Below are 27,070 nucleotides of genomic sequence, written 5' to 3' on the forward strand. Positions count from 1 at the left end.
GAGTCAAAAAGATCTACAAACCCATTTACATTGTATTAGCCATACTAATTGAAAAATAGGAGTTTTCCTTTGTCCCCTTCTCATGTTGAGATTTGCAAAAAAGCACGGGAGAAGTTTCAAGAATGCAGAATTATTACATACCCTCAAGTACTATCAATTTTGATGACATTCCATATGTAGGCATTTAAAGGGGGGAAGAAAAGACCTCACAGAAACAGCTACTGCTTTTCTTCTTCATCGATAGTCATTCTACTTTAACATTACGTATAGGGGAAAAAGTGGTCAGTTTACATTTTAGTATAATGGGTGAGAGATACTTTATTCGCACGGATGGGCGATCTCATGGTGTGCCTCGGTATGTGAGTTGACCCAGCCTGCTGGGCTCATCACTTGCCAGGGGAGTCTTGGGGCTGGACTCATGGCTTCCTGAGGGACAGAGACATCAAGGATGCTGTTTGGAACTGATTCTGTTTTATCTCATCCTAGAGGCCCCTCCCCCTACACACACCCTCAGCCCCCAGTAAGCCGGAGTTTGGAGTGTTTGGATAAGATTCCAAAGAGGCCGCTTTGCCCTCTAAGAGCCGGCACCTTGTCATCTCAGTCATTCACACCTTAGTAGGAAATAGCCCATCAGGTCCTTTCCGGAGAGCTGAGTTTGCCTGGAGCTCAGAGAGGTGCTGGGCCCCCAGGAGCGCGCTGCCTGGAGCCGCGCTGGCCCGCCCTGTGCCCCGCCCAGCCGCAGCCCCAAATCCTAGGCGGTGCATCATCCTGGGGCGGGGCCGCCCCGCCCACCCGCGCCGCCCCGCCCCGCCTTCCGGGGACACTCCCTTCTGCCTATAAGGGCCGCGCTCTGCGCTCTGCCCAGACCACGCACCTCGCCCAGACAGCCCAGCAGCGGGTAAGGCCGGCCAGCGATCTGGGCCGGGCGGGAGAGGCTCCGATCCGCGAGCACCCCTCGGGGTCCCGCGTCCGGTGGTCACCCCGCGCCGCCGTGCGCCCCTCGGGATCTCCGCGTCCGGTTGTGACCCCTCCCCGCCGTGCGCCCCGCGGGATCTCCGCGTCCGGTGGTCACCCCGCGCCGCCGTGCGCCCCTCGGGGTCCCGCGTCCTTGGTCTCCCCGCCCCGCCGTGCGCCCTGCGTGGTCCCCGCGTCCGGTAGTCACCCCGCGCCGCCGTGCGCCCCGCGGGGTCCCGCGTCCGGTGGTCTCCCCGCCCCGCCGTGCGCCTCGCGGGGTCCCTGAGTCCGGTGGTTACCGCCACCTGCCCTGCGCCCCACCCGGGGTCCCCGGCGCTGCGTCCCGGGAGACCAAACCGGGCGGCCTTGGCAGACGGAGGTCGTTCCCTGGGGCCTGAAGGCGGAAGCGGAAGCGGAAGCCGGAGTCCAGAATGTTTCTCTCTCTGTGAGGGTTTCCAGGCAGCCCCGGCAGAGAGGCTTCTCCTTTCTGCGGCTGGAGGCAGGGAAGGGAGGCCAGTGCGATCCTAGAGATTATTTATCAGCAGCAACAGTAATAATTCAACTTAGCACTTACACGCTGGGCAGCCAGCACGACTGTTCCTCTTGCTCGATTGTATGTGGGCTGAGAGTCGAGGTCAGGTGGGGAGAGTGCTTGGCTGAGCTGAGCGCAAGGCCAGGTGCTTCACCTGCAGCCCCTCCGTGCCCGCGGGAGTGACAGAGGATACTTGTCACCTTCTCCTTGTCGGGCTGCCCTACCTGACCCCGGGGCCTGTGTTGGCTTCCCACTCTCAGATCCTTCACCAGCTGTGAGACTGCGGACCTCTCTAAACACCAGCAAGTGAACCTCAAAAACGAGGATACTTCTGTCTCTTTTGCGGGAATTTGCTTTAATGAGTAGCAGGTAGCTATGACTGTCTAATAGAAACATTCTTTTTCAGGTAAAAGTGGGCAGTGGATTCATGGCTCAAATGAATCAGAGACTTGAACGGAGGGTGGGAAGTGTGCGCTCCCACGTGTGGTAGGGAAGGGCCCAGATGCACCTGTCTGCACGGCCAGGGCCCTTTAGGACACGGAGTCCTGATCCCGTGTCACTGCTGAAGCCTTGGCCAGTCGCCCCAAGCTCCCACAGTTGTGCACATGGAGTGTTCTTGCCCTCCGCGAGAGAGAGACAGAGAGAGACAGAGAGGGAGAAAGTACAAGTTCGTTGCAGGGTATTTCAAGGTGGCTGGCGTGAGTTGAGGAGGAGATGGGGAAGTGGCGTTGTCGATTGGCTGGTGTGGCAGGGGGCAGCTCAGGGCTCTGCTCTGTGTTGCAGCCTCACCATGGAGCAGTTGAGCGCGGCAAACACCCGCTTCGCCTTGGACCTGTTCCGCGCCCTGAACAAGAGCGATCCTGCCGGCAACATCTTCATCTCCCCCTTCAGCATTTCATCAGCGCTGGCCATGGTCTTTCTGGGGACCAGAGGCAATACCGCAGCACAGATGTCCAAGGTGAGCAGAAACTAGCTCTCCCAGCTGGTGCCTACCGCGCAGACCGTACCAGAAAGTTGTGCCTTTGAGCTCTTGCAGCGCGTTTGTAGAAAACTGTATTTCGGTGTTCAGCATTGTGCTATATTATACATTATACTTCATGAAGTCAGACTTTCAGAAAAAGCCCCAGGAAAAATCCACTGGGATGCAGGCTGTCATTCATGACCCAGTCTTTACTGAGCACCTGCGATGTGCCAGGCTCTGCTTTTTGTGGGACTGAGGACGGAGCAGGAAGAAAGCCGACAACCCCCTGCCGTGCGCTGCTTCCGTTCCTTTCCAGCAAGGAGTCAGCATGGCTTTCCTGTAAGCCACGCCCTCCCCCGCCCAGGACTGTGCAGTTCTGCTTTGCCTGTGATGCTCGGCGACTCCCGTAATGTCGGCTGTGTCTTGATACTTTTGAGCATAATGACACCTAGTCGAGAAGTCAAGGGGACACGAGAGCCTGTGAGTCCGTGTTCCTACCCCTGGGCCTGGCACCAGGTGTGCCCTGGTGGGCTGTGACCCCCGTTTCCGTGTGAGCAGTAGGGCCCTGCAGGGAGAGGGGGCGGGGATGCTGAGGGTCCTGCCTGTCCTTGGTGGGTGTGGAGGGCACCTGTGTGCGGGGCTCGCTTTATGCTGAGTGGGAAACTCTGGCTTTCCTTGAAAAGAGGGGTGAAAGTGAAGGTCTTTCTAACACACGGATCACAGATTGCGCTGCACTTAGAGCCAGGGAAGGTGCAGCCCGGATTCACGTTTATGGGCCTATTCCAGCTGCAAAGCTTCTATTTCTGTACTTTAGGAAAAACCAACCTTTTTCATCACTGCAGATACAAAAGCGTTTGAAAGTTTTTTAGAATCCACTTTAAAAAGAACCCCGGTACTAGTCATTGTTAGTCGTCCCCTGCAAGGTAATCTGAGCTTGTGTTATGAGGCTTTCCAGGTACTTTATAAGCTCAGTAAAGAACACTCTTAAGTTTTTACCCCCATTTCCAGTAAAGAGATCCGTCACAGCACCCCCACGCACATTTCACATCTCAGTGAGTAAGTGGCCTTTGTACACGGTGGCGGTTCTTCCTTGTGCCTTAAAAGCAAGGAACCAGCCCAGGCCTCATAAAACCATAAAGGGACTCTAGATGTAACTGATGTATGGGAATTAAACTTTGCCCCATGTTAAGTTTAAGGAAATTGTTTTTAAGTAAGTGAGTTACTGATGCCAGTACTGCAAGTAAAAGAAATAAAAACCTCTCAATCTGTACCATCTCTGTGTTCTTACATAGCTGATGCTTCTTATCTTTACTGTTTATTTCTGAGAACTTTCAGTAAAATTATATTTGTATAGAATATACATATGAACTTACCACTTCTGATTTTGGGGAAAAAAGCAGACTTGTGTAAATATTTACCTTGTTAACCACTCCTATTTGTGGAACTCTAATTATACCAAAAAAGTGATAGGAAAACAGTTTCCAATGTCCTTATTATGTTTCACCAAGCGATACATTTTGGATTTTCTATTACTTGTTCTCCAATGAAAAATGGAAAATGAAGATGGCTGGGGATCATCAATAATTAGTAATATTAATTTGATTTGATGGAAGCAATTGCCAAGGAACCAGCTTATAATTTCAAAAGAAATGGTTATAGAAATAATGTATTCTTTCTTTTAGGCTCTCTATTTCAAAGAGGTTGAGATTCATTCGGGATTTCAGAGTTTGAATGCTGATATCAACAAACATGGAGCTCCCTACATTCTGAAACTTGCTAATAGGTTATATGGAGAGAAAAGCTATGATTTCCTCCCTGTAAGTACTTTGCTCTTCATGTTCCAAAACTCACTAGACAATGCAGACTCTTTTCCAGCACAATCAAGTCACAGAAGTCAGCTTTAAGTTTTATAAACATTCAGCAAAATCATCCAGAATGAAAACATGACAGACAGTTTTCCCGGAAATGGATGTGATTTCATTTTCTAGTCTCCACAGTGAAAAGATTGACCCTGGCTGTTTTGCTAAAGCAAGAGTGAATTCCATGATTCACTTTCAAGTACAATCAGTATTTGCTTGTTTATGAAAATGTTAGTCAAGGGGTAGAAAAGAATTGGTAAATTTTGTTTTATTTTATTTGGGCTGTGCCGCGTGGCATGTGGGATCTTAGTTCCCTGACCAGGGGTTGAACCCCTGCCCCCTGCAGTGGAAGCACAGAGTCTTAACCATGGGAGCGCCAGGGAAGTTCCCAGGAGTTGGTAAATTTTATACAACACTGAAACTACTCAACTTTACACTTAAAAGTGCTTAAGGTCGTCAATGGAATGCTGTGTGTTTTTCACTATACTAAAAAATGTAGAAGGGTTAGAATTTTTTTTGTTACAATGAAATATGCCTTTTGGGACAATTTCTGTTGCTTTTAAGGATTTTACAAAACCATTTCTGTATGGAGTAGGAGTTACTCACATTTCCTTTTTTTTTTCCTTAAACAGGAGTTCTTAGCTTCAACTCAGAAAATGTACGGTGCTGAACTGGCCAGTGTGGATTTTCTGCAGGCCGCCGAAGACGCAAGGAAGACCATAAACGAGTGGGTCAAAGGGCAGACGGAAGGTGAGTGAGGGCAGCCCTGATCGTACACACTGATGCTTCCTTTCGTCCACCCGCCTGGACCTTGCAGGTGACTCCCTCTCCCCTTCCCTAGCCCCTCAGCCTGACCCTGGAGTCCACCTTGCACTGCCCAACTGCCCAGGGCCAGACAGGGCCAGGCCTTCCTTTCTTCTTTCTTCCTTCTTTCCTTCCTTCCTTCCTTTCTTTTTTCTTTCTTTCCTTCCTTCCTTCCGTTTTAAATAAATTTATTTTATATATTTATTTTTGGCTGCGTTGGGTCTTCGTTGCTGCACACAGGCTTTCTCTACTTCAGGTGAGTGGGGGCTACTCTTCGTTGAGGTGCGTGGGCTTCTCATTGCGGTGGCTTCTCTTGTTGCAGAGCACGGGCTCTAGGCGGGCGAGCTCAGTAGTTGTGGCGCACGGGCTTAGTTGCTCCGTGGCATGTGTGATCTTTCCGGACCAGGGCTCGAACCCTTAGTCCCCTGCAGTGGCAGGCGGATTCTTAACCACTGCACCACGGGGGGGATGTCCCCAGAGAGCTTTCAAATGTAGGAATTCCTCAAAGTGGAAATGTAAACATGATTTAACTGAAGATGCTAAATGTTTTCTACCCATAAGTTCCCCAAACTACATTTTAAAATGAAAACTAACATTGAACGAAGACTAAAAGAGATGAAAATCTTGTGAATCAATATTTACAAGCTGCTGTGGCCATAAATACTTTTCGCCAGCATCTTGTCTAAGAAACCAGGGTCGGGAGGTGGGGCTGCGTCTCCTCAGGCTCTCTTTCTGGTTTGTGTTACTGTCGTAGTCACGGAACAGTTGAGGCACCCACAGGACACCTGTGTTCCTTCCATCAGGGACTGTCACGGCCATGCCACATCATGAGTGGGGCCTGTGTTTCAGGGGAGGAACTGTCCTACCTTTTGAATATTTGTTAAAAGCTTTCCTGTGAGAGTTAGGCATCTAACTTGGAAGATTTGAAGAAGGGAGCTATTTATTAGTGACAAAACATTTTGGTTAAGAAATTTTTCTTTTCCTGAAAAAGAATGGCCAGTCACAAAATGAGGCCACTACTTATCCCACGTTCCAGAAAAGAAGAGTTTTCCTGGTTTTAGCCTTTGGTTAAAGCCTTTTAGCCTTTACCCTAAAAGCCTGAAGGTTTTTAGCCTTCAAAACAATTGACTTGTTTTGAAGCATCGGCCCTTTGGGGGCAGATTGTGTCCCCCTGATCTGCCCCTCGAGCTGGTTTATTTAAAGTAGAAGCACCCCGGGGGCTTGGCTGACTTAGTACCATGTTAAAGGAAATTAAATAGAAGGAAGAATTTGAGTGGCATTTCATTGCTAATCAAAGGTCAGTTCAAATGTGGAATTCTGATAGGTGGATTTTTAAAAAGCTAACTTTGTCTTTTTAGGGAAAATTCCAGAGCTGTTGGCCTCAGGTGGGGTTGATAGCACGACTAAGCTGGTGCTGGTGAATGCCATCTATTTCAAAGGAAACTGGCAGGAGAAATTCATGTTGGAGGCCACAAAAGATGCAGCTTTCAGACTGAATAAGGTGAGGGCAGGTGACCTTCTAGATGACTGTGCGCTCTAAAGCCACGCTGAGAACAATGTTAGTGACCTGTGTTTTAATTATTCAGAAAGACACAAAACTAGTGAAAATGATGTATCAGAAGAAGAGGTTTCTGCTTGGCTACATCGAGGACCTTAAGTGCCGGGTGCTGGAACTGCCCTACGAGGGAGAGGACCTCAGCATGGTCATCCTGCTGCCGGATGACATCCTGGACGAGTCCACGGGGCTGAGGAAGGTGCGCCTCCCACCCCGAGTGATGCGCGGACCCTGTGTGTGTGTGTGTGTGTGGTGTCGGGCGTAGGGGCTTGTTCTTTGTTTGCTGAGGTGACCCGGTGTTCCTTCCCAGTTTCCCGTCGCTCCTTTGTAAAGTAGCGCATCCACGTGTTGCAGTGCGCGGCTCCACATTTATTTATTTATGTTTATAGAGACTTTTATTATTGAGGTATAATGACATGTACATTATGTTGGTGTCAGGAGTACAACATAATTACTCTATAACTGCATATGATGTGAAAGGGTTACCATAATAAGTCTAGTTAACATCCATCACCACACAGTTATAATTTTTTTTCTTGTGATGAGAACTTTTTTTTTCCTGTGCATATAATTTTATTTTATTTATTTTTTTATTGTACGTGTTTTAATATCATTATTGCAGTATAATTGCTTCATGTTGTGTTAGTTGCTGCTGTATAACAAAGTGAATCAGCTATACGTATACATATATCCCCGTATCTCCTCCCTCTTGCGTCTCCCTTCCACCCTCCGTATCCCACCCCTCTACGTGGTCACAAAGCACCGAGCTGATCTCCCTGTGCTATGCAGCTGCTTCCCGCTAGCTATCTAGTTTACGTTTGGTAGCGTATACGCCACGCTACCAAATGCCAGTCTCTCACTTCATCCCAGCTTACCCTTCCCCCTCCCCGAGTCCTCATGTCCCTTCTCTAGTAGGTCTGCGTCTTTATTCCTGGCCTGCCCCTAGGTTCATCAGTACTGCTTTTTTAGAATCCATACATATGCCTTAGCATACGGTATTTGTGTTTCTCTCTCTGACTTATTTCACTCTGTATGACAGACTCTAGGTCCATGCACCTCATTACAGATAACTCAGTTTCGTTCCTTTTTATGGAAGGCCCACATTTAAATGTTCAGCTACTATCGGTGCACAACGTGGCGGGAACATCTAAGGTACAGACCGAGTGGAACGCTGGCCAGTGGCAGCTCGTGGAGACTCCCTTAGATGAGCTTTGGAGGATCGTGCCATAAATGGGGACTGTTTCATTAAAACAGTTTTTTAAAATTAAAAACCCTCGACCATTATAGTTTCGCCATGTGCTGTAAAATCTGGTCATGCTCACCCCAGTTCACGTAGGTTGTGCATTAAATGTCCAACTGCTACATGACAGGAAAAGATCCACGTGGCCCGTTAGTCTGAGAGATAAGCCCGCTGCCTAACCTGAACTTTGTCTGCGGTTTCTCTTATTGTAATTTAAAGGCAATCGTATCTCTTGCCAGGGCCAGGAAGAGGCAAAACTGTGAAGAGTGAGGTTTTGCTTCAGTGTCTCTGGCCTGTTGTGTGGTTTTCCCCTCCCCCATCCCTGACCAAACTTGCTGTTGGATGGCGTTTAATATTAGCCATTTGCAGCTCTAGAGCATAAGTTAAAACCACTGTGTTCCTTCTTTCAATTGTATTTCCGTACTTGTCCGTTCCTGATTATCAAAAAGAAAGTCTGGAATGACCAGCACCAGTAGAAAAGTGGAATGTGCGTCTGTTCCAGTGCAGTAGCAGTGATAATAGTAATGACAGTAGCTGACCTTACACAGCACTTGTGTAGGGTGACTCATTCAGCACTTACAGCGCTCCAAGTATGTGCTACTGTTATCCCATTTTAGATGAGGAACTAGGGCCATTTCTGTGTTTACCAATGGGCTACATCTATCAGAGATAACTTCAGCTGTGTGAGGTTCCCAGATAAACACAGTGATCACTGGGGTTCAGAATAAACAGAATGAAATAATGAAAGAAAGCTTTAAAATACCCTCTTGCATCACGCGACCAATTAGGGCAATTTTAGCCAGGACGGCCCGTGACCCATGTGGCAGGGGCCTGGTGAGTCCTGGGTGGATGGGCCCTTGGTGGCTGGGAACGCAGCTCTGTTCATTATCACCAATAGTCAGAAAGAAATGAAATGCTCCAAATGGAATCTGTGTTGGTACAAAACATGAAGGAAGCTAGGGAGCCCGTTCATTCAAACAATGCTTCATTAACTTCCTTCTATAAAATGATTTCAGCTCTTGTTTTTGCCCATTCCGAATCCAGATTGAGCAACAGCTGACTTTGGAAAAGCTGCGTGAGTGGACCAGACCCGAGAATCTGGATCTCCTTGAGGTCAATGTCCAGCTGCCCAGGTTTAAGCTGGAGGAGAGCTACGAGCTCAGCACTCTGCTGGCCTCCCTGGGTATGCAGGATCTCTTCAGTGGCAAGGCTGACCTGTCCGGCATATCAGGAGCCGGAGGCCTCTCTGTATCGAAGGTGGTCCACAAGTCCTTCGTTGAGGTGAACGAGGAGGGCACTGAGGCGGCGGCCGCCACCTCGGTCGCCGTCAGCTACTGCATGCTGTTGACAGAGGAGTATTTCACCGCCGACCACCCGTTCATTTTCTTCATTCGGCACAATCCCTCCACTAACATCCTGTTCCTCGGCAGACTTTCCTCCCCATAGAGACTAGAAATACAAGGTCAGGCTTGGAGCATTTTACCTGCCCTTTCAATGGTGACCATTTTCATAGATCTTTACCAGTATAACTACTATCCAAAAATGAATCTTTAATCTCCTTTGTAAGCTCAGTCCTGTTGGCTGGTTACACCCATTAACTTGGCATGGGTATCTGTTCTTCTTTGTTTTTTTTTCTGCGGTACGCGGGCCTCTCGCTGTTGCGGCCTCTCCTGTTGCGGAGCATAGGCTCCGGACGCGCAGGCTCAGCCGCCATGGCTCACGGGCCCAGCCGCTCCGCGGCATGTGGGATCTTCCCGGACCGGGGCACGAACCCACGTCCCCTGCATCGGCAGGCGGACCCCCAACTACTGCGCCACCAGGGAAGCCCTCTTCTTTTTTTATGCTAAAAATATCCAGTGATTTCTTTTGAATGCATCAAGTTAAAAAAGGAAAGAAAAAATCAGATGTGTAGATTCTTGACAACGTAGAAATCTATGAAGTTGCTATACTTTCCTGAGAGCCGGGGGGGAACACGGTCACTCTGTCATCTGTTTTATAGATAGACCTTTGGAAGCCGTAATATAGAGATACCCTGATTGTTGAAGGGAGGCTTAAAAACAGATATTCAATTGAAATACCGCAGAGCGCAGCAATTAAGGGTCCGCGTTATGAAGACAGACTTGCCTTGGCAATGTCTCTGAGCCTGTGTTCTGCAGGATTTGTATCCCATTACAGCCCTCCAGGTTTCAAACTATCAAAGAGCCACCTGGTGATAACCTAACCCCTCCTGTTTTTCTGTTCTCCCTTTTCCTTCCTGATATGAGTTGGTGTGGGATCACAAGGAATCAAGCAGTAGGTGTCTCACCATGAAAGATGCCAAGAAATGACAAAAAGAAAAATGTCGTCGGAGATACTATTAAGCAAAGAGGTGGCGCAGAGATCTCATCGTTAACCGGCTTCTGCCGTGTTTTCTGATAAAGGCTCTTGACGTCCATAGTATGGTACAGGTTTTTATGGTAATGGTACGGCTTTATGCAACGCTGTGGTGGGAGATGGGGTGAGGATGCACTCTGATTAATATAACCCTTTGTTAATGCACTCCTTGGAAGGGGGCGTGAAATGCTGCACCTCTGTGCTCCCATAAAGCTGGTGGGCTGGTTAATAAAGTTTCCTAAGATGCTGCAAACCAGACTGACCTCAGTCGTCTTCTTGTTTCTCCCTGATCTCAGACAAGCCAAGACTGCAAAAGGGGGTTCTTGGCCTGACCAGCGATCACGTCTGTCCTGATAGGGAGTGACTCCACAGCACAAAACAAAATTTCAGCAAATCTCATGTTGGCAAGCATTTCTTCCTTCTTTTTTCCTTAAGATACTTACTAGCACCTGCCATGTCCCAGGTCGTTTTAGCTACAGGGACAACAAGAAAAGCGACAGTCACTGCCTTCTGCTACGCTTTTTTTGTTGTTGTTTGTTTTGTTTGCAGCACGCGGGCCTCTCACCGTTGTGGCCTCTCCCATTGCGGAGCACAGGCTCCGGACGCACAGGCTCAGCGGCCATGGCTCACGGGCCCAGCCGCTCCGCGGCACGTGGGACCTTCCCGGACCGGGGCACGAACCCGTGTCCCCTGCATCGGCAGGCGGACTCTCAACCACTGCGCCACCAGGGAAGCCCTCCTCATCCTAAAATCTACTCAGTGATTTAGACTAAATCGTGTTAATCGAGTTACATGGGCTCCAAGCCCATCTGCTCAATCCTCCTTCTTGTATTTGAGGGAACAGGTCCATGGACTACCAGTCAGTTGTTGAAATCAGAAAAACTAGTAAATTCAAGAGCAGAGACTAAATCCAATTCTTTCTTTCTTTCTTTTTTTTGGCCTCCCTGCATGCGGCACATGGAATCTTGGCTCTCCACCCAGGGATTGAACCTGGGCCCTCAGCCGTGAGAGTGCGGAGGCCAAACCACTGGGCCACCAGGGAAGTCCCCCAGTTCATATTTTACGTGGAAAACGTCTGCTTCTCATAATGGTGAAGTAGGTAACTCAAACCTCTTAAGACCAACTGAAAAAGCAACCAAACAAAATTAGCATCAGCCCATAGGAGGAAGGTTGACATGATCATGACAAATTACTGGGCCAAGATCCAGGAGAAACGGGTGCAGTTGGAAATCACTTTTGCCCCATGTGCATTTCCCAATCCAAAAGAGATAAATGAGGTGTGAAGCAGGGATTCTGGCAATGTTCTAGGCTAGGCAGGCTGAGTTTGGATCTGTCAGGAGCAGGGGCCCCGTTATACTTCCTGTGCTTTCGTTTGACACCCTACAGGTATGAGTGAACCATCTCGGAATGCAGCCCTGCTATAAGTTGTCGGACAGCCTGGAAAATTCCAGCCCCTAGAATTGGATTACATTCATCCTGGTTTGCTAAAACCCAGAGGCATATGGCAGAAGCAAACAAAAATCATCTCTGGGGAAAGATTACCCATAAACCTCAAATTATTTTTTATAATCAGCTTTTCTTATACAACACCCAGCATACAATCAAAGATAACTGAATGGGTGAAGAGCCATGACAATGTATATTAAAACCAGCAAAAAAAGATAAAAAGCAAAAAAACAGTCCCCCCCCCCCAAAAAAAATCCAGATAATAGAAACAGAAGTACTGGGGGCTCCAAATATTAGAATCATCACACACAAATTATAAAACAACACGGTTTTCTATGATCAAGATGACAAAAGACAAGGTTAAACATTTCAGCAGAAAACTGGAAACCTAAAAGAGACACTGCCATCTTTGAATAAAAATGAAATAGAAATTCCAGGGCTCAAATAGACAGTAATGGATGAAGAACTAAATAGATAAGATTTATTAGCAAATTAGATATAGCAAAAGAGAGAAACTGAATTGTCATGGTCAGGAGAAATCATAATTTCTTCCGGAAAGAAAATATAAATAAAATCCAGAAAGACGAAAGGATGGAAAAATACAAAAGGGAAGATAAAAAACTCCAATGAGTCAGTAAGAAGACACCCCACAGGAAAAGAGAAAAAAAGAGACAGCGTGGGGCAGAATAATGGTCAAAGAGCTAACAATCAACATGAGGGTTCCAAACTGATACGACATCAATTCACAGATTCTCCAAGTCCTGCTCGAGCCCCAAGCAGGATACTACAGAGAAACACATCTCTAGATGCATCCAGTGAAAACAGCAGAAATCCAAAGACTAAGAGATGATCAGAAAACATAAAACAACCAAAGGAAAAGGACAAAGTACCATCACAGGAGCAGTGGTTAGAAAGATAACGCATGTATCAACAGAAATGATGAAAGCCAGAAGATCACAGAATGATTCTTTTAATATGTTGGGGAAAATAACACCAGAAAACCCTGCCAACCTAGAATTATTCCACACCCAGTAAAAATATCCCTCAAGATTTTTTCAGACAAACAAAAACTGAGAGTTCACCACCAGCAGACTCAAAAACAATTCTAGAGTATATTCTTTATGGAGAAGGAATGTCAGAGTTATAGGAAAGAATAAAGAGGAAGGAAAAAACTGTAAATATGGTAAATTTAAACAAATATTGACAATATTAAACAACAGTAATAATGTCTATAGACCTTCAAATATATACAGAATTAAAATATAGCATAGCAGTTGGGGAAGAAAATGGATGTAAAAGTCCAAATGTCCTTGCAGAGTCTGGGAAGAGAATAAAAGTATAAGTACAATTACATTAGATTTTGTTAAGTCAAGGATGCATGTTGTGCTGTCTAAGGTCACCACTAGAAGAACAGCAAACGGGTTTATAATTTCCCAAATAAACCAGAGAGGAAAAAAGGAATAACAACAAATACACAATCAATCCAGAAGGAGGAAAGAAAACAGAGAAAGAGATACACAGAACAGGCATGACAAAGAGCAAGATGGTATATTAAACTCCAAATAATTAAAAATGGAAGTTGACTAAATGTTCTAGTTAAAAGACACAGATGGTTAGGCAGGGTTGAAAACATACTAGATGGTGTCTGCAGGACATATATCTATAACATAAAAATAGGATTTGAAAGGAAAAGAATGGAACAGAATATCATGCAAATGCTAACCATAAAAGTAGAGGTAGCTAAAAATACTGGGCAAAGTAGTTTCTCTTATTCCAGAGATAAAGACAGACATTTCATAATGGTAAAAAGATTCAGCTCACTAGGGGAACATAACAATTCTAAATTTGCATGCACCCAACACCACGCCCTCAAAGTGAAACTAGCAAAAATAGAAAGAAATAAATGAGAAATCGGTCTGCAATTTGAGAAGAATGTATGTTGCCACCATTTATACAATAATTTAATGAAGATTCTCGCTGATACAGTAACTCGAGAAAAATAAATAAAATATATAATGATTTGAAAGGAAGAAAATAGTATTTTAGATCTTTTTTTAAACTTATTTATTTACTTATTTATTTTTTGGCCCATGCCTCGTGGTTTATGGGATTCTAGTTCCCCAAACAGGGATCGAACCTGCGCCCTTGGCAGTGAAAGTGCAGGGTCCTAACCACTGGACGGCTAGGGAATTCCCTATTTTAGATTATTATTTTCATAAAAAGTCTAAATTATTAGAATTTAAAAGTGAGTTAAGTACGATGTCGCTGGTTACAAGTGCAATTTAAAGTTGATTTGTATTTCTATGTAACATCAACAGTTAAAAAAAAATTTTTTTAACAGCATTTACAAAAACGTCAAAAAATATTCAAGTGACTGGTAATAAAACCAACAAAAGATGTTCAGGACCTCTACAGTACAGAAAGCTATCAACAGTATTGAGAGAAAATAAAGATTTAAATAAATGGAGAGCTATACCATGGTCATGATTCATTATTTCAAAAGTGTTGACTGATCTACAAAATCAATGCAAGCCCAATAAAAAACCCCAGCTTTTGTTTTGTTTCGCTTTTGGTGAAACATGACAGTTCCTTCTAATATTTATACAGCAATGTAAAGGGCCAAGAATAACAAAGGCAATCTTGAAGAAGAACCAGAAAGGCAGACATACTTAATCGAATCAAGACTTACCTAAAGCTGCATAAATAACATAGGGCGGGTTTTGGTGCAAAGATGGTCAGAAATAGAACAGATCAGAGAGCCCAGAAACAGCTTCACTCAGCATGAGCCCTGCTTTATGATGTGTGCCTCTTGTCCCAGCTCAAAACAGCGTGTGTCCGACTCTATTGGAACTATTAGCAATGCCCTTTTTACTCTCAAAACCGTGGCACAAATCCAGCACCCTGTCCCCCTCCAGGGTCACTGCCAAGAGCCGAGATCTCGGCACAAAACTGTACATCGGTTGGGGATAAGACATACACTGGAGGATGAATCGGTCATTTAAAAAACCACTTGGGACTAAGGAAGGATCTGTTGTACTTCGACCTTGGAGAGGTCGATGGCTCGTAGACATGTACAGGTTACAAAGTATAAAAGCATTTCTTGCAGGGTTCTAATCACATGTACAGAATTGCGACACCAGATCCTTCCTACCTGAATAAATAGTCAGTAGCTGGTGTGACGGGAGCCCAGCCTACAGGGTGTGGACAGAGCGTGTGGAGTGAATGAATCTGTCAAATCACTCTGCCAAAAAGGATAACTTGTAGTGTGAAATCCCACAAGTGTCATGGAACACAGGTGATTTTCTAGCACACAGGAGACAGCATTTAAAAAACCGGCCTGCATAGCAAGAGGAAGTTACTGAAAGAGTTTTTTCCGGAACTTCTGACGACAACCCTTCCTTTATTTTGTAAATCTGTTATAATAAATTCTGGTAGTAAGAACTTTTGCTTCAGCAGATACCTAAGAGTTTCCCGTCAATTAGAAATGTAAATGTTTTATTATTGCACAATATTTTAAAAAGTCAGTTTTCAAAGAATAAATGCATCGCAAATTTTAGCCTTCTGTGAAAATCTGATAATTAGCTGAACTATTTAGGAAACTGGATAAAAATTTTCCCATTTTTAAGTAAACCCAAATGTTTTCTATAAAGGCAAAACAGTAGATACTTAAAATTTTCGACTGCTTTCATATGACCTAAATATATTAAAAGGTAAGGACTTACGTGCCTTTTAAACTTATTAATTTCTTACTATATTTTATGTCCTACACTACTTGCTGTTGTTGCCTGCTGAACTAATTTTCAAAAATTGATGATTTTTTCATCATTGTGGGTTTTTTAAATTAACATACGTTAACTCCAGAAATACTGTTAATCTGGAAGAAGATTCACAGTCTTCCCCTGAACAACAGCATGAGGCACCTCTTCTGATTGTTCAAATGAATTCTCTTTGCTCTGATTTCAAAGTCATTCACTGGTTTAATTTGCGTTCTCTTAGCGTATGCTACGCGCTAAGCTCCGAACCAGGCACTAAGGATGCCACAATGAACCACCCAAACAAGATCCCCGCTCTAGGGTAGCTTATGTCCAGTTCATAACGCTGGTAAACTGACCCCAGTGCTAGCTGCAGTACCGATCTTTTAATGTCACTATAGATTACTTTTGTTTGTTCTAGAATTTTATATAAATGGAATCATAAAATATGTGCTTTCTTGTGTCTGACTCTTTTCACTTAGCATGTTTTTGGGGTTCATCCACTTGGTCCTATGATTCCACAGGACCCACAGGGAAAGCACACCCAACCGTTCGTCAGGTGGAACATGAGAATCCAGTGTGTGCCTCTCCTTGTCCTGGTTGCTGAAGACAGAGGATAAACAAGGCGGCGTGATTCTCTTGGAGGTGGCCATCCACTTAGGAAGACAATTACCACAAGGAAATCGGCGCCACAAAGCATGAGAGCCGAGGACAGAGGCAGAGGCACAGTGTCGTCAGAGGGGGAGGTGATCAGCGACGCCCCGGGGGTGGGGTCAGGTGATCCTGGAACGGGGTGACTGTCCACGCAGTACCATCCATTCTCTTCATTGCTTTTGGATAATGATTGTTTTGTTTAATCATTGCAACCATCTATTTTCCTAACTAGGGATCACCTTTATTTGACTTTAGAAAGCTTATTAAGCTTTTGAAAAATGTCTGTATTTTGATAAATGCCATTTGCTAGGAATTAACCAGCGTAAGTAGGACAGCTCAAAAATGTTTCAGGAGATGAGTTCACCCATGTATTCAGCGCCCAGAACAAGAAGGAGAATTCTCCCAGCCCTCTGGGTGTCACAGCCCTGCCAAGGTACCCTCTCCTCTACTTCCTAAAGACCTAGAGGAGTTCTGTCTGTATACTCTGAGTTTCCTTACTTTTACATTTTGTGGATATACGGACATTGTGTGTGGAGCCTGTGATGAATCTGTTTTGAATGACAACTTGCCTTGTGGAGAAAGCACCACCCTGGAGGGATGAGGCTCTGCAGGCTTTGTGTGCACATGTGATGATAACATATGCCCCCAATAAACAACAAGGTCCTAGCACAGGGAGCTATTCAATATCCTGCGATAAACCATACTGGAGAGGAATATGGAAAAGAATATATGTATGTATAACGGAGCCACTTTGCTGTACAGCAGAAATTAACACATTGTAAACCAACTAGACTTCAATAAAAATTTAAAAATCTATTCATCAAATGAAGTATTTGGCTTTTCTATCCCTAGCTGGCTCTTCTCTGTTAGGTGTTAAGAAAAAGCCTCTCATCTTGAGCAAGGCTGTGACCAGTTACACAGGAAACCGCTGTCTTTCTGAGCGGTTCCACCACAGTTTTGTTATGACAACGAATAAAACTCTTGGTAAGGCCTCTTTGCATGCTGCTTTTTAGAAGAAATAAAAGTAAATCAAAATCAGCATGGACATGGAAAATCCCAGTGAGGGAAAGCCGAACGATGGCTTAATTTATATTGCTAAGAACCACCAACCCAGCGATCAAGGTTTCACGTGGGAAAACCTCAAAGAAGAGGGACGGGGCCTGTCCTCCTCCACCACGTCCCCACGCACCCCCCTGCCCACTGGTACAGTCCTGCCGAGTTCCAGCCTGTGACCTGGGGAGATTCCGCTTTGACGTGATTCCCGCAAGGGCCAAACTGTAAGAGCAAGGTAGTGTCTCACTTTAGAGTCACGGTGCTCATGGGACGGGAACTTCTCCAAACTTGCTATGAGCTTGCTTAATCCCCTAGACGATCTGATGAGTTGGGTATAACCGGTATCCTCATTTTACAGACGACAAGACCGAGAGACAGAGACATCAGGCAAGTCAAGGGTCGCAGAGAGCCAGGGTTCAGGCTGGAGTCTGGCCTGCAGAGCTCTTAGCCCCTGTACTGCACTCGGGATAACGCAGGGCTGGGATGTGCCGACCACGACTCACTGCTTGTCTTGAAGGTCACTGGTCAGGCGGAGGTATTAGTGCTCCTGTGTAGCGACGTTTGAATGTACTGGGCCGGCGGCCGGGGACCAGGAAGGAGCACGGCAGAGTCCTTGCTGTCAAGGAGTCCTTTTACGGAGGAAAACAGGAGCACGAGGTCAGCTGCAGAGGACTCAGAGCACAGAGACCGGGTTCTACTTCGAAGGGCAGACCCAGAGGCAGACCCAGAGAGCAAGAGGAGGTGGGCAATGGTACATCCATCATAGGAGTCACATCCCTCACCTGGAAAAGTGACAAAGGAGGCCCCGTTCCATAAATTTCCCCCAAACCCTAACATCCTGCCGTCTTCATGCCTGGTCACCATCCTGCTCAGGAATGGGTCCCACCGGCCACATGCTGGTGATCAAGTCAGCAAGACTGTGCCAGGCTTGCAAGGCAAGATGCTGGGGACAACTGGGTGCTTCCTGTGACTGCAGTTCACTGTGCTGAGTAAAAATATAATGTGCAGACAGGGCTACGACCGTAAGAAAAACAAAAGCCACAACACGTTCCAGGTAGCAGGGACACTACCCTCCTCAGATGTGCAGACCCCTGGGGCCTGTGTTTACAGCATGGTCCATATTCATGGAATGGAACGAGGGAGCCGTATGCCTTCGTTCTCTGGGACAGTATCTGCTGTCACCCACTCCTGACATCGACGCTTTCTAGCTCAGAGCTTTACGGGCTGTTATCCAAGATTGCTTGTGGGTTATTATTGAAGATGGCTCTGTCGCTCTGACAACCAAGCATGTTGCCTGGCAACCGTTTTCTTGTTGATTTCATATCTCCTCTTATCATGGTTTCTATATCTTCAGCAAATCTATCCCTATTCTGCTCCCTCCTACTCAGAATAAAGTCTCTTTACATTCCTGAATTACCAGGCACAGAAACAATGACAGATTCACCAGGCTTAATCCTAAGAGGCTGAGTGAGCTTCACTGCTATGACTGCGTCTCAACTTTGAGTTTGAAGCATTGCGGGAAAAGTCCCTGCTGACTTTTAAAATGTGACCTGTGAGGCTGGTGGTGGAGCGCACAGCTGTTCTGGGGGAGACGAAGGTGAAGTTCGTGTTGGGGCTCAGGGTCACGCGCTGTAAGGAATTTGGTCAGAGCTGGATTTTCCTGGGGAATAGGAGGAATGTGGTGCTTTGAGTTTTCAACACAAAGCAACAAGGCATGTTTCCTTTTTCTAGTGGTGAAAACGTTGGCAGATTCTTAAGCAGTTGTCATTCAAACTTGGAGGGCGCTGAGCATGTACTGTACCTGAAAGAGGGCCGGTCTGAGCCAGGGAGACATGTGACCATCTGCAGCTGCTCCTGGAGGGTTCCACGTCCTCTGCCCCCACAGATCCTCTCACTAATGCCTGAGATTCTATGGCTGTTACATCCTGTTGCCTTAAAGAATCAGGCGTGCTTTAAAATAAAAATGCTTGCTACAGGAGTAACTGTCTTCAGGCACCACTGATGTCCTAGTGAAGATCAGTCATCACATTTTGTAGGGCTGAGGGTCTGAGAACAAGCTTGATGGGAGAGAGACCACGAGAACACTGGGCTCTGGGGAAAATGACAAAATAATGGGCCCTAGTGGGTCTCTGTCTGCAAGGACTATGAAAGTCTGGGGGCAACATCGTCCTCCTCCGTCGTTTTTTGAGATCTCAATCAAATGCAGCCAGGGTCGTCAGCTGCTCCTCTCCTGCATCTGTCCTCAGTGATGTAAACACACCTCCTCATACACCTGCCTCTCTGTGTCTGTGTATGTTCTCCATCAGGGGTCTTGACCGAGGCAGTCTTGCCCCCAGCCCCAGGGGCATGTGGCAACATCTGGAGACATCTTCTCGGGGGAGCTGCCGGGGCATCTAGCGGGGAGGTGGGAACGGCCTCCAGTGCACAGGACGGCCCCTCGCAGAGAATGATCTGACCCCAAATGTCAACAGTGCCGCACGCGGTTGAGAAACCCTTCTCCACGTGGAAGCAGAGCTGTGCCCTTCCTCGTTCCAGAATGCTGGTTTCTACACCCGTACCTGTGGAAATACCACTCAACCTTCAAGCCCCCTGTCGATACGCCTCTCCCTCACGAGCCTTCTCCTGATACACTGACGTTCTCACCCGCACGCTTAACCTCTGCTGCTTCCTTTAACACTTACCAGATACTTCTCTGAATCATCACTTGTGACCCCGGCTTAAAGCTGCTAGTAGACTGTAAGCTCCTTGAAGGCAAAGACCCATTTCTTTCTTATTTCTGTTCCTTCTTCAGATCCTAATAATACAACTAAAATACAAAACAGACCATGAACGGTACTATAGTACCGAAGATGCTGTATGAGCCCTGCTGGAGTGTGAAGGAGAGAAAGATGGATTCTGATGGTAGGAGACGGCACTGAACCAAGCCTGCCTATTACTAGCAGATTCACTCTCTGACGTAAAGCGCCAACTCTTTCCCAGTTACATGTAGAAGTATTTTAATTACGAGTACATTTGGCCTCTGCCGTTAACTTAGCTTGGAAGTTCTCTCACTGATTTTGATATTCCCAGAACTTACACGTTCAATCTCTTAATGAATAAATGAGTGAATACAACTAGGTAACCAGGTCCAGTGATCACAAGGGGTGTAAGTCGAGACGTGATGCCGCGAGGTCTCTGAAGGGCAGGCTGGTCCCCACTCCTTCCTTCTCCACTCTGGACCTTTCTCCAGCGAACCCGGAACACCTGTAGAAACTCGGACGGAACTAGCTGGTATTGTAGGAATCTGATTCAGTGAATCACACACTTACTGGGCGGAGGCCGGTCTCAGGCTAAACCCTCCATGATCATAACCTACTGTTATTTATTTTAATGCGTTTTTTTGTTTGTTTCAAGCAGCGGTATTATCAGGATGACTGAATTAGGAAATGGTGTTTGTTAGGCGTATTGATGGAGACAGTTATGATAGAACAAACGATCCATCAGAATAACTGACTTTGCTCTGTTCTTTCCCCTCCACAGCTGAGCCTCTGTCACGCAGGCAGAGTGACAGCTGGTGATGCACGATTACTGCAGGAAGTGGATTAAATAACTCAGAAGGGCTTCCCTGGTGGCGCAGTGGTTAAGAATCCTCCTGCCAATGCAGGGGACACGGGTTCGAGCCCTGGTCCGGGAAGATCCCACATGCCACGGAGCAACTAAGCCCGTGCACCACAACTACTGAGCCCGCGAGCCACAACTACTGAAGCCCGCGTGCCTAGAGCCCGTGCTCCGCAACGAGAGGCCACCGCAGTGAGAAGCGCGCGCACTGCAACGAAGAGTAGCCCCTGCTCACTGCAACTAGAGAAAGCGCGCGCACAGCAACAAAGACCCAACGCAGTCAAAAATAAATAAATAAACTTATTTAAAACAAACAAACAAACAAAAACCTCAGAAATTCCTTTCCTGTCCTACGATGCCTGTGAGACAGCACTGATTATCTACAAGTGATCTGATCTTAGGGCTGAAACAGACTGTCGCGCGGCTCTGCGTGTTTATGTGTTTTAACCACACAAGGAAGAGGATCTCCAGCACTAAGTCGTAAGAAGGGACGTCTGGCACAGCTGGCTTCCCAGGTGGAAGGAAAAATCACACCTGGACGGGTCCCAGCAAACAACACTGGCCACTTCTGAAAACAGCCAGGATCAGAAAGAAAAATCTGTACTTTCAGTAGAAAGGGGTATTACACGGGGGTCTTTCGAGAGCTCTAACGAAACACCTTCTATGTGCCAGGCGTTTCAGAGTTGCTGTTCCCACTCCTCTCTGCCTTCTAAGTGGGACCCCTCAGCTCAGCTTCACCGGTGAAGAGGCCAAGGTGCAGAGTGTACACTTAGGCACCTGAGTCCACCCCCAAGCTCCCCTCACTGGCCCTCTGCACCTCTGGGTGAGCGGTGGGGTGTCGGGGCTCGGGGCAGGGCTGGGTGGACAGGCCCTGGGGGAACAGGGACCGATGCCACAGGGGTGCGTCAGCCAGCCCCGGCTGCTGTTGACACATCTCAAAAAATGACAGAGAAAGAGGTTCCCAGCAGATGTTATAGTTCTTGGAGACAAAGACCCTCTTTTCGGCCCCCATTTCAAAATAAACCTGGAGCCTTTTCAATAGGAAACTGGAAACCCAAGTTACCAGTGAAGGACGGGTGTGAGGTCTCGAGAGCCGCCGTGCCCCCTGCCCTCTGCCCCCCGCACCCTGAAGGCCTGCGTCAGGCCCGAGCCTCCATCCTGCCCACATCCCAGCCGCTCGGCTTCCGGCCCTCCTTAGCCCTACTGGCCATCGTCACAACTCTTGCTGCAGGTTGTTGAAACCCAGCTTCACCTGGTTAAGAGGAAAGAAGAGGGGTGTCTACTGGCAGCTTGAAGAGATGGCCAGGGTGTGTCCGGGGACGCAGCTGGACCGGAGGCACCTGCACTGCGGCCCGGAGCGCCCGGCTGCTGCCCTCGGGGTCAGCCACTTCCTCCCCCTGCTTTCCACGACCAGAGGGGCGCCCAGGCCCGCTCTCTCTGGCCCCAGGAGGAGCTGGGCCTGGAGGAGAGGCGCCCACCAGGCCACTGGATGGAGTCTCGCTCCCAGCAACCCTGCCATCACACGCTTGGAGTTGAGGCAGCAGGACGTTCCCACAGGGAGGGGTGGGCGGGTCGAGCACACAGGATTCTAGGTGTCCACCCAGTGTCACGACACCAGAGTGTCCCCGAATAACTTAGAACGTCATTTCTCCATATGCAGTGGGTGCAGAAATCCCGAGAGACCTTGTTACAACCCAGATTCCTGGGCCCAGCCCTTAGAGATGCTGCTTCACTGGGCTGGATTCTCTGCTTCCTGCACTTCTCACGGGCCCCGGGGAGGCTGTGCCGGCCGGGAGGCTCACCCGAGTGGCCCTGACGTAGAAGGCAGAGCTGGGTCTGCAGAATCCCAGATGACGCGCCATCCGCCCAGGGTGAGACGCCGCCTCCGGGCAGGCCTGGCTTGGGAGAAGGGCTGCAGGGAGCTCTGAGCCTCTGTGCCGGACGGTCTCTCCCCGGTTCTGCCTTCGTACGGCTGTGACGGTTACCTGGCAGAGGGGCTGGAGGAGGTTCCGGGTAGCAACCGGCCTCTGGCCTTCCGCGGTTTCAACACGCTCGCAGCGTCTTATCCCAGGAGCGGTGGGGTGTGGGCAGACGGGCGAGGAGAGACTGGCTGTGGCTGCTAAGAGGGCAGATGAAACAACAGCAGAACTCCGTCCAGCCTGTGCCCTCAGGGCTGTCCTCCCTCGAGAAAGAAGCAGCCGGCTCTGCAGGGAGAAAGAGGCTAAGAACCGGAGGACGGCTTACCAGCTGGGGTTCCGTCCATTCCTGCGTGAATGTCCAGCGAGCGAATGAAAAACATCTGTCTTCCAATCGTCAGGCCTCTGAAAACTTGCCGATGATCCCTGACCCTTTCCTATATAAATGGCAAGAAGGGTCCCTCACTTTTAGACAGCACCTATGTCACCTCACCTGATTTTCATAAGAAACTTCCAAAGTAAAAGAGAGCCCAGCGGCCTCTCTTATCCTCACTTTATTTACTTATTTATTTTCGGTACGCGGGCCTCTCACTGCCGTGGCCTCTCCCGTTGCGGAGCACAGGCTCCGGACGCGCAGGCTCAGCGGCCATGGCTCACGGGCCCAGCCGCTCCGCGGCATGTGGGATCCTCCCGGACCGGGGCACGAACCCGCGTGCCCTGCATCGGCAGGCGGACTCCCAACCACTGCGCCACCAGGGAAGCCCCTGTCCTCACTTTAAAGCTGGGAAAATTGAGGCCCAAGGGAGTGAAGTGACCTGCCACCGGCTGGACAATGGCTTTGTCTCAAATCTAGTTTTCCCATCGTGGACGGAGGCTAGAATTGAACGGCTCACCAGCAAAATGTGGAGTTTCCTTTAGGTGGTTTTGTGATGTGAACACAAACCACGCATTCTCAAACTGCGCGTGTTTTTAGAGGTTGTTGTAACCCATCCCCCTTCGAGGAATGAGGAGCCTGAGGCTGGGAGAGACTAAATGATACCCTGAGATTCCAGAAGCCGTCCAGCTCTGTCTCACGATTACGACCTTGAGCATGTTCATTATATCCTTTTTATTTCACTTCATTAGAACATGGAGAGGTAAGGAAGCACTGGCTTTGCAATCAGTTTATTGCTTCAATAAAGATACTGCAAAAGGGACCTGGGTGGTCCTGCTTTTAGTGCAGAAGTAGAAAATTCGTACCATATCCTACACGGTCACTCCCAGCCGTTCCCCAGCTTAGCGAGGCGGCCGGGAGAACGCCCCCGACACGGTGATCCACTCCCCGAACCAGGGAGAGTTCGCACCTGCCCGGCTGAGACAGAACCACATCTCCTAAATGTGTCCGGTACACAAGCGCTTGCTGAAGACCTCCGAGGAGCCAGGCGTCGTGAGGTTACCACCGTCACTCCTACGGCTGCCCGCAGGAGGCTTAGCATCCGAAGCCGAAAGGCCAGAACCTCTGCAGCACCAGCTGCCAGGCGTGATGTCAGCACGGGGGGAGCAGAGTCTGTTCTAACTGGATGGTTCAGTGAAGCCTTCACACTTTTGCTGGCTTGAGGCAAGACTTCAAAAAATAGATAATGGAAGAAAGGTAGGATTCCAACTCAAATACTTTCTGCTCCAGGAAACGGCTGAACAGTTAGAAGGTGGCCGGTTATGTAACTTCCCTCAGTAACGAATTACCAGCCGGGACTCTGCCGTTGCTGAAGCAGAGGCTGCCCGGACCCGGGCGCCCCAGGCGTAACCCCTGGGGAGCAACCAGGCATCTTCCTCCACGCACTTGGACTCAGGCTTTCGATGCCCATGGGCAAGTGTGCGGTTTTCCAAGCCATCGGCCCGAGAAGAGACTTCTTGTTTTCACAATACTGGTTTCCACGGTGTGACATGGAGGAAGTGTGGCAGCGAGGAAGTGGCAGGGCGGGCGGGGGGCCTGAGGGCCGCAGGCTCCTATTCCTCCGTGAGAAGCCAAGTGAACAAACCCGCGCTCTACAGTGGGAGTGAAAAGTTAATCAAAGTCGGCAAGCAGCACAGAAATCGAGTTGCTTGAAAATCTCCGTCTTCCCGAGGGCCCAGCTGGCCACCGTGGCGCCTCCGTGAGCAGCAGAAAGGTGCCGTTTCCTCTGGCGTCAGCCGACCCTCCCCTGCCTGGGGGGGCCTCGCCAGCACAACACACGCGAGTCCATTTCAAGGTGGATGATTTAAACCAGCCCCGCTGGGGAAAGCCAGCAGCCGTGGTTTGAAGGGTCCGACAGAAGGGAGGTGGGCAGGCCCAGGTGACACGGGGACTTGTCCTCCCGAGTCACCGAAGTGGTTGGAACCAGAAAGGAAAGATAAATGAGTGTCCAGGTAGGAGGCAGGCGGGGGGCAAAGGCAACAGTGCAGTTGTACCCACATCTAGGGGAGCCCACTGGCTACTGGAAACTTCCTCCTGGGCACTGATGGCGGTGGCGCGGGGGCTCTCTAGGTGTGGTCTGCACGCACCGGCAGCACCGGCCTCACGGGGAACCTACTAGAAACACATTCTCAGCCCCACAGCAGACAGACTGAACCAGCATTCTGGGCTCTGATGCACACAGGAGTCCGAGAACCAGGGGCAAGGCGGCTGAGCACTCAGGCTGCCTGGGTTTCAACCCGCTCTGTGGCCCCGGGACGGTCACTCAGCCTCTCTGAGTCCCAAGTCCTCTTCTAGATACAACACAGACGAGGCTCAGGTGGTCATTTGGGAAACTGAGATGATAAATGTAAAACCCTTCCAACAGTGCCTGACGTACAGCAGGCAGCACACACATCAGGTGTCCCTGGAAGACTGCAACCCTCCCCATCCCCGGGCTGGCCTCCTGGGCTCAGCCCGGCCCCTCAGGGAAGGAGATGAAAGGAGCTGCAGGCCGGGCGCTGGCCTCGTACCCTGCGCGGTCCAGAGGGAGAGCAGTCAACATCCAGCATGGGGAGCAGCGCTCCCTGAGCTCTGAGCACGAGGGCACGGGCTGTGCGAGCACATCCGGGTGGGTGTGCAACTGGGGTGGGGCCTGACGTGGCCTGAGGGGTCACAGGCCTCCCGAAGGAAGTGACGTTTGAGGTGAGATCAGGAGAACGAGAAACGCTCATAACTCACCCTTCTTGAGCAGATGGTTCTCAGCAGGTCATTCCCGCTGCGATTAGGTAGTATTTTGATCCCCATCCTACAGATGAGGAGAGTGAAAACAAAGATGACGACCCTGACCGAGGTCACCCAGGGGAGAAGTGGCACAGACAGGACTCGCACCCCCGTAGACAGGTCTGAGCCCTGGCTCTTCACCACCTGGGGGCAGGGGCTGAGGGCAGGGAGGGAGGGAGCGAGGTGGGAATGCTGCTGCACGGGTGGCGGGACCCGATGGGTGAGACCAGGTGGGCGGATGCGGTCTTGGGGACTAAAGCATGGACTCCGTCTTTATACTGAGAGTGTGGGGAGTTTAGGTGGGCGGGGGGTGGGGCGGGGAGGGGTTGCTGGTATGTGATCAGACCCCTCCCTGGGTGGGCTTGAGGGCAGGGGGAGGGTCCAGGTAAGGGACGAGGGTGGTGCAGTCCAGGCGCTGGAGAAAGCAGTCCGAGGTCCAGACCACATCTTCCTGGTTCTTAGGAGCCCGACGTCACAGCCCGTGCTCTGCGTCACACAGAACAAGTGGCCCCTCGGGGTTCTGTGTGCAGCCACTGAGAGTCACCCACTGAGGCCAATTCCAGGACGTGACAAACCACATGGCGAGGCGAGAAAAGGCAAGCAGGCTAGGAGACGGGTGATGGTGCTTCCAATTCTCTCACACACGTGGGAGAGGATACCCCAGAGACGTATACTAAAAAGCTAGCAGTGGTTACTGTTGAGAACAAAAATTAAAGTTGACTTTTATTATGTTTTTTCCATGTGCTTTCTTCTGGTTTTGGCTGCATCTCCTCTCGTACATTTTTGGCCACGGTCACATTGCCAAATGTGACGGTACAGATAAACAGTAAGCTTTTTAAAAACCTGGTGATTGGCCCGTGAGGTCAGCTACAAACGCTGAACCAGTCAGCTGAGCGTGGTCACAGGCACCAGGCGGCTGCTGTGCTGAGACCGGCCGTCGCGGTGGAGCCCGCCTCCTGGTGGACACACACGTCGGGCGAGGGCAGGCCCCCCCCCCCCCCCCGCGTCAGACACCGACATAAATGTCTCAGTGACAGTTTATTCACTCATTTTGTCAGTCGACAAAAACACACTGACCACCTTTTATAAATACACACTGACCACCTCACCCGTGTTTATATTCCCAAGCATGGTGGGAATATAAAACCGCATTTAAATACTGTTTATACTAATGATGTTTA

The 27,070-nt window shown here is 48.8% G+C and overlaps 1 protein-coding gene across 3 annotated transcripts; it reads left to right on the forward strand.

Annotated features, from left to right (window-relative positions):
* Window positions 1-814: 814 nt before the first annotated feature.
* LOC132527778 (leukocyte elastase inhibitor-like) lies at window positions 815-10,531 on the forward strand. 3 transcript variants are annotated; one of them, XM_060163818.1, is made up of 8 exons: window positions 824-898; window positions 1,747-1,855; window positions 2,270-2,444; window positions 4,130-4,264; window positions 4,939-5,056; window positions 6,469-6,611; window positions 6,697-6,864; window positions 8,950-10,531. In XM_060163818.1, the coding sequence occupies exons 2-8, from the start codon at window positions 1,845-1,847 to the stop codon at window positions 9,349-9,351; spliced, it is 1,152 nt and encodes a 383-aa protein (XP_060019801.1). In that variant the 5' UTR covers window positions 824-898; window positions 1,747-1,844; the 3' UTR covers window positions 9,352-10,531. The 3 variants fall into 3 exon arrangements, with proteins under 3 accessions (XP_060019802.1, XP_060019801.1, XP_060019800.1); XM_060163819.1 differs by lacking the exon at window positions 1,747-1,855 and having other exon boundaries at window positions 815-898; XM_060163817.1 differs by lacking the exons at window positions 824-898; window positions 1,747-1,855 and having other exon boundaries at window positions 1,974-2,444.
* Window positions 10,532-27,070: the final 16,539 nt, after the last annotated feature.

Source organism: Lagenorhynchus albirostris, chromosome 10, assembly GCF_949774975.1.
Source record: "Lagenorhynchus albirostris chromosome 10, mLagAlb1.1, whole genome shotgun sequence".
Taxonomy (NCBI): Eukaryota; Metazoa; Chordata; class Mammalia; order Artiodactyla; family Delphinidae; genus Lagenorhynchus; species Lagenorhynchus albirostris.

Excerpts from the sequence above, each read along its gene's own strand:
- LOC132527778 (XM_060163817.1), top strand. The coding sequence starts at position 1,989 with ATGCACCTGTCTGCACGGCCAGGGCCCTTTAGGACACGGAGTCCTGAT. Across the intron at positions 6,612-6,696 it reads CAGCTTTCAGACTGAATAAG|AAAGACACAAAACTAGTGAA; the intron begins GTGAGGGCAGGT and ends TTAATTATTCAG. Across the intron at positions 6,865-8,949 it reads AGTCCACGGGGCTGAGGAAG|ATTGAGCAACAGCTGACTTT; the intron begins GTGCGCCTCCCA and ends TTCCGAATCCAG.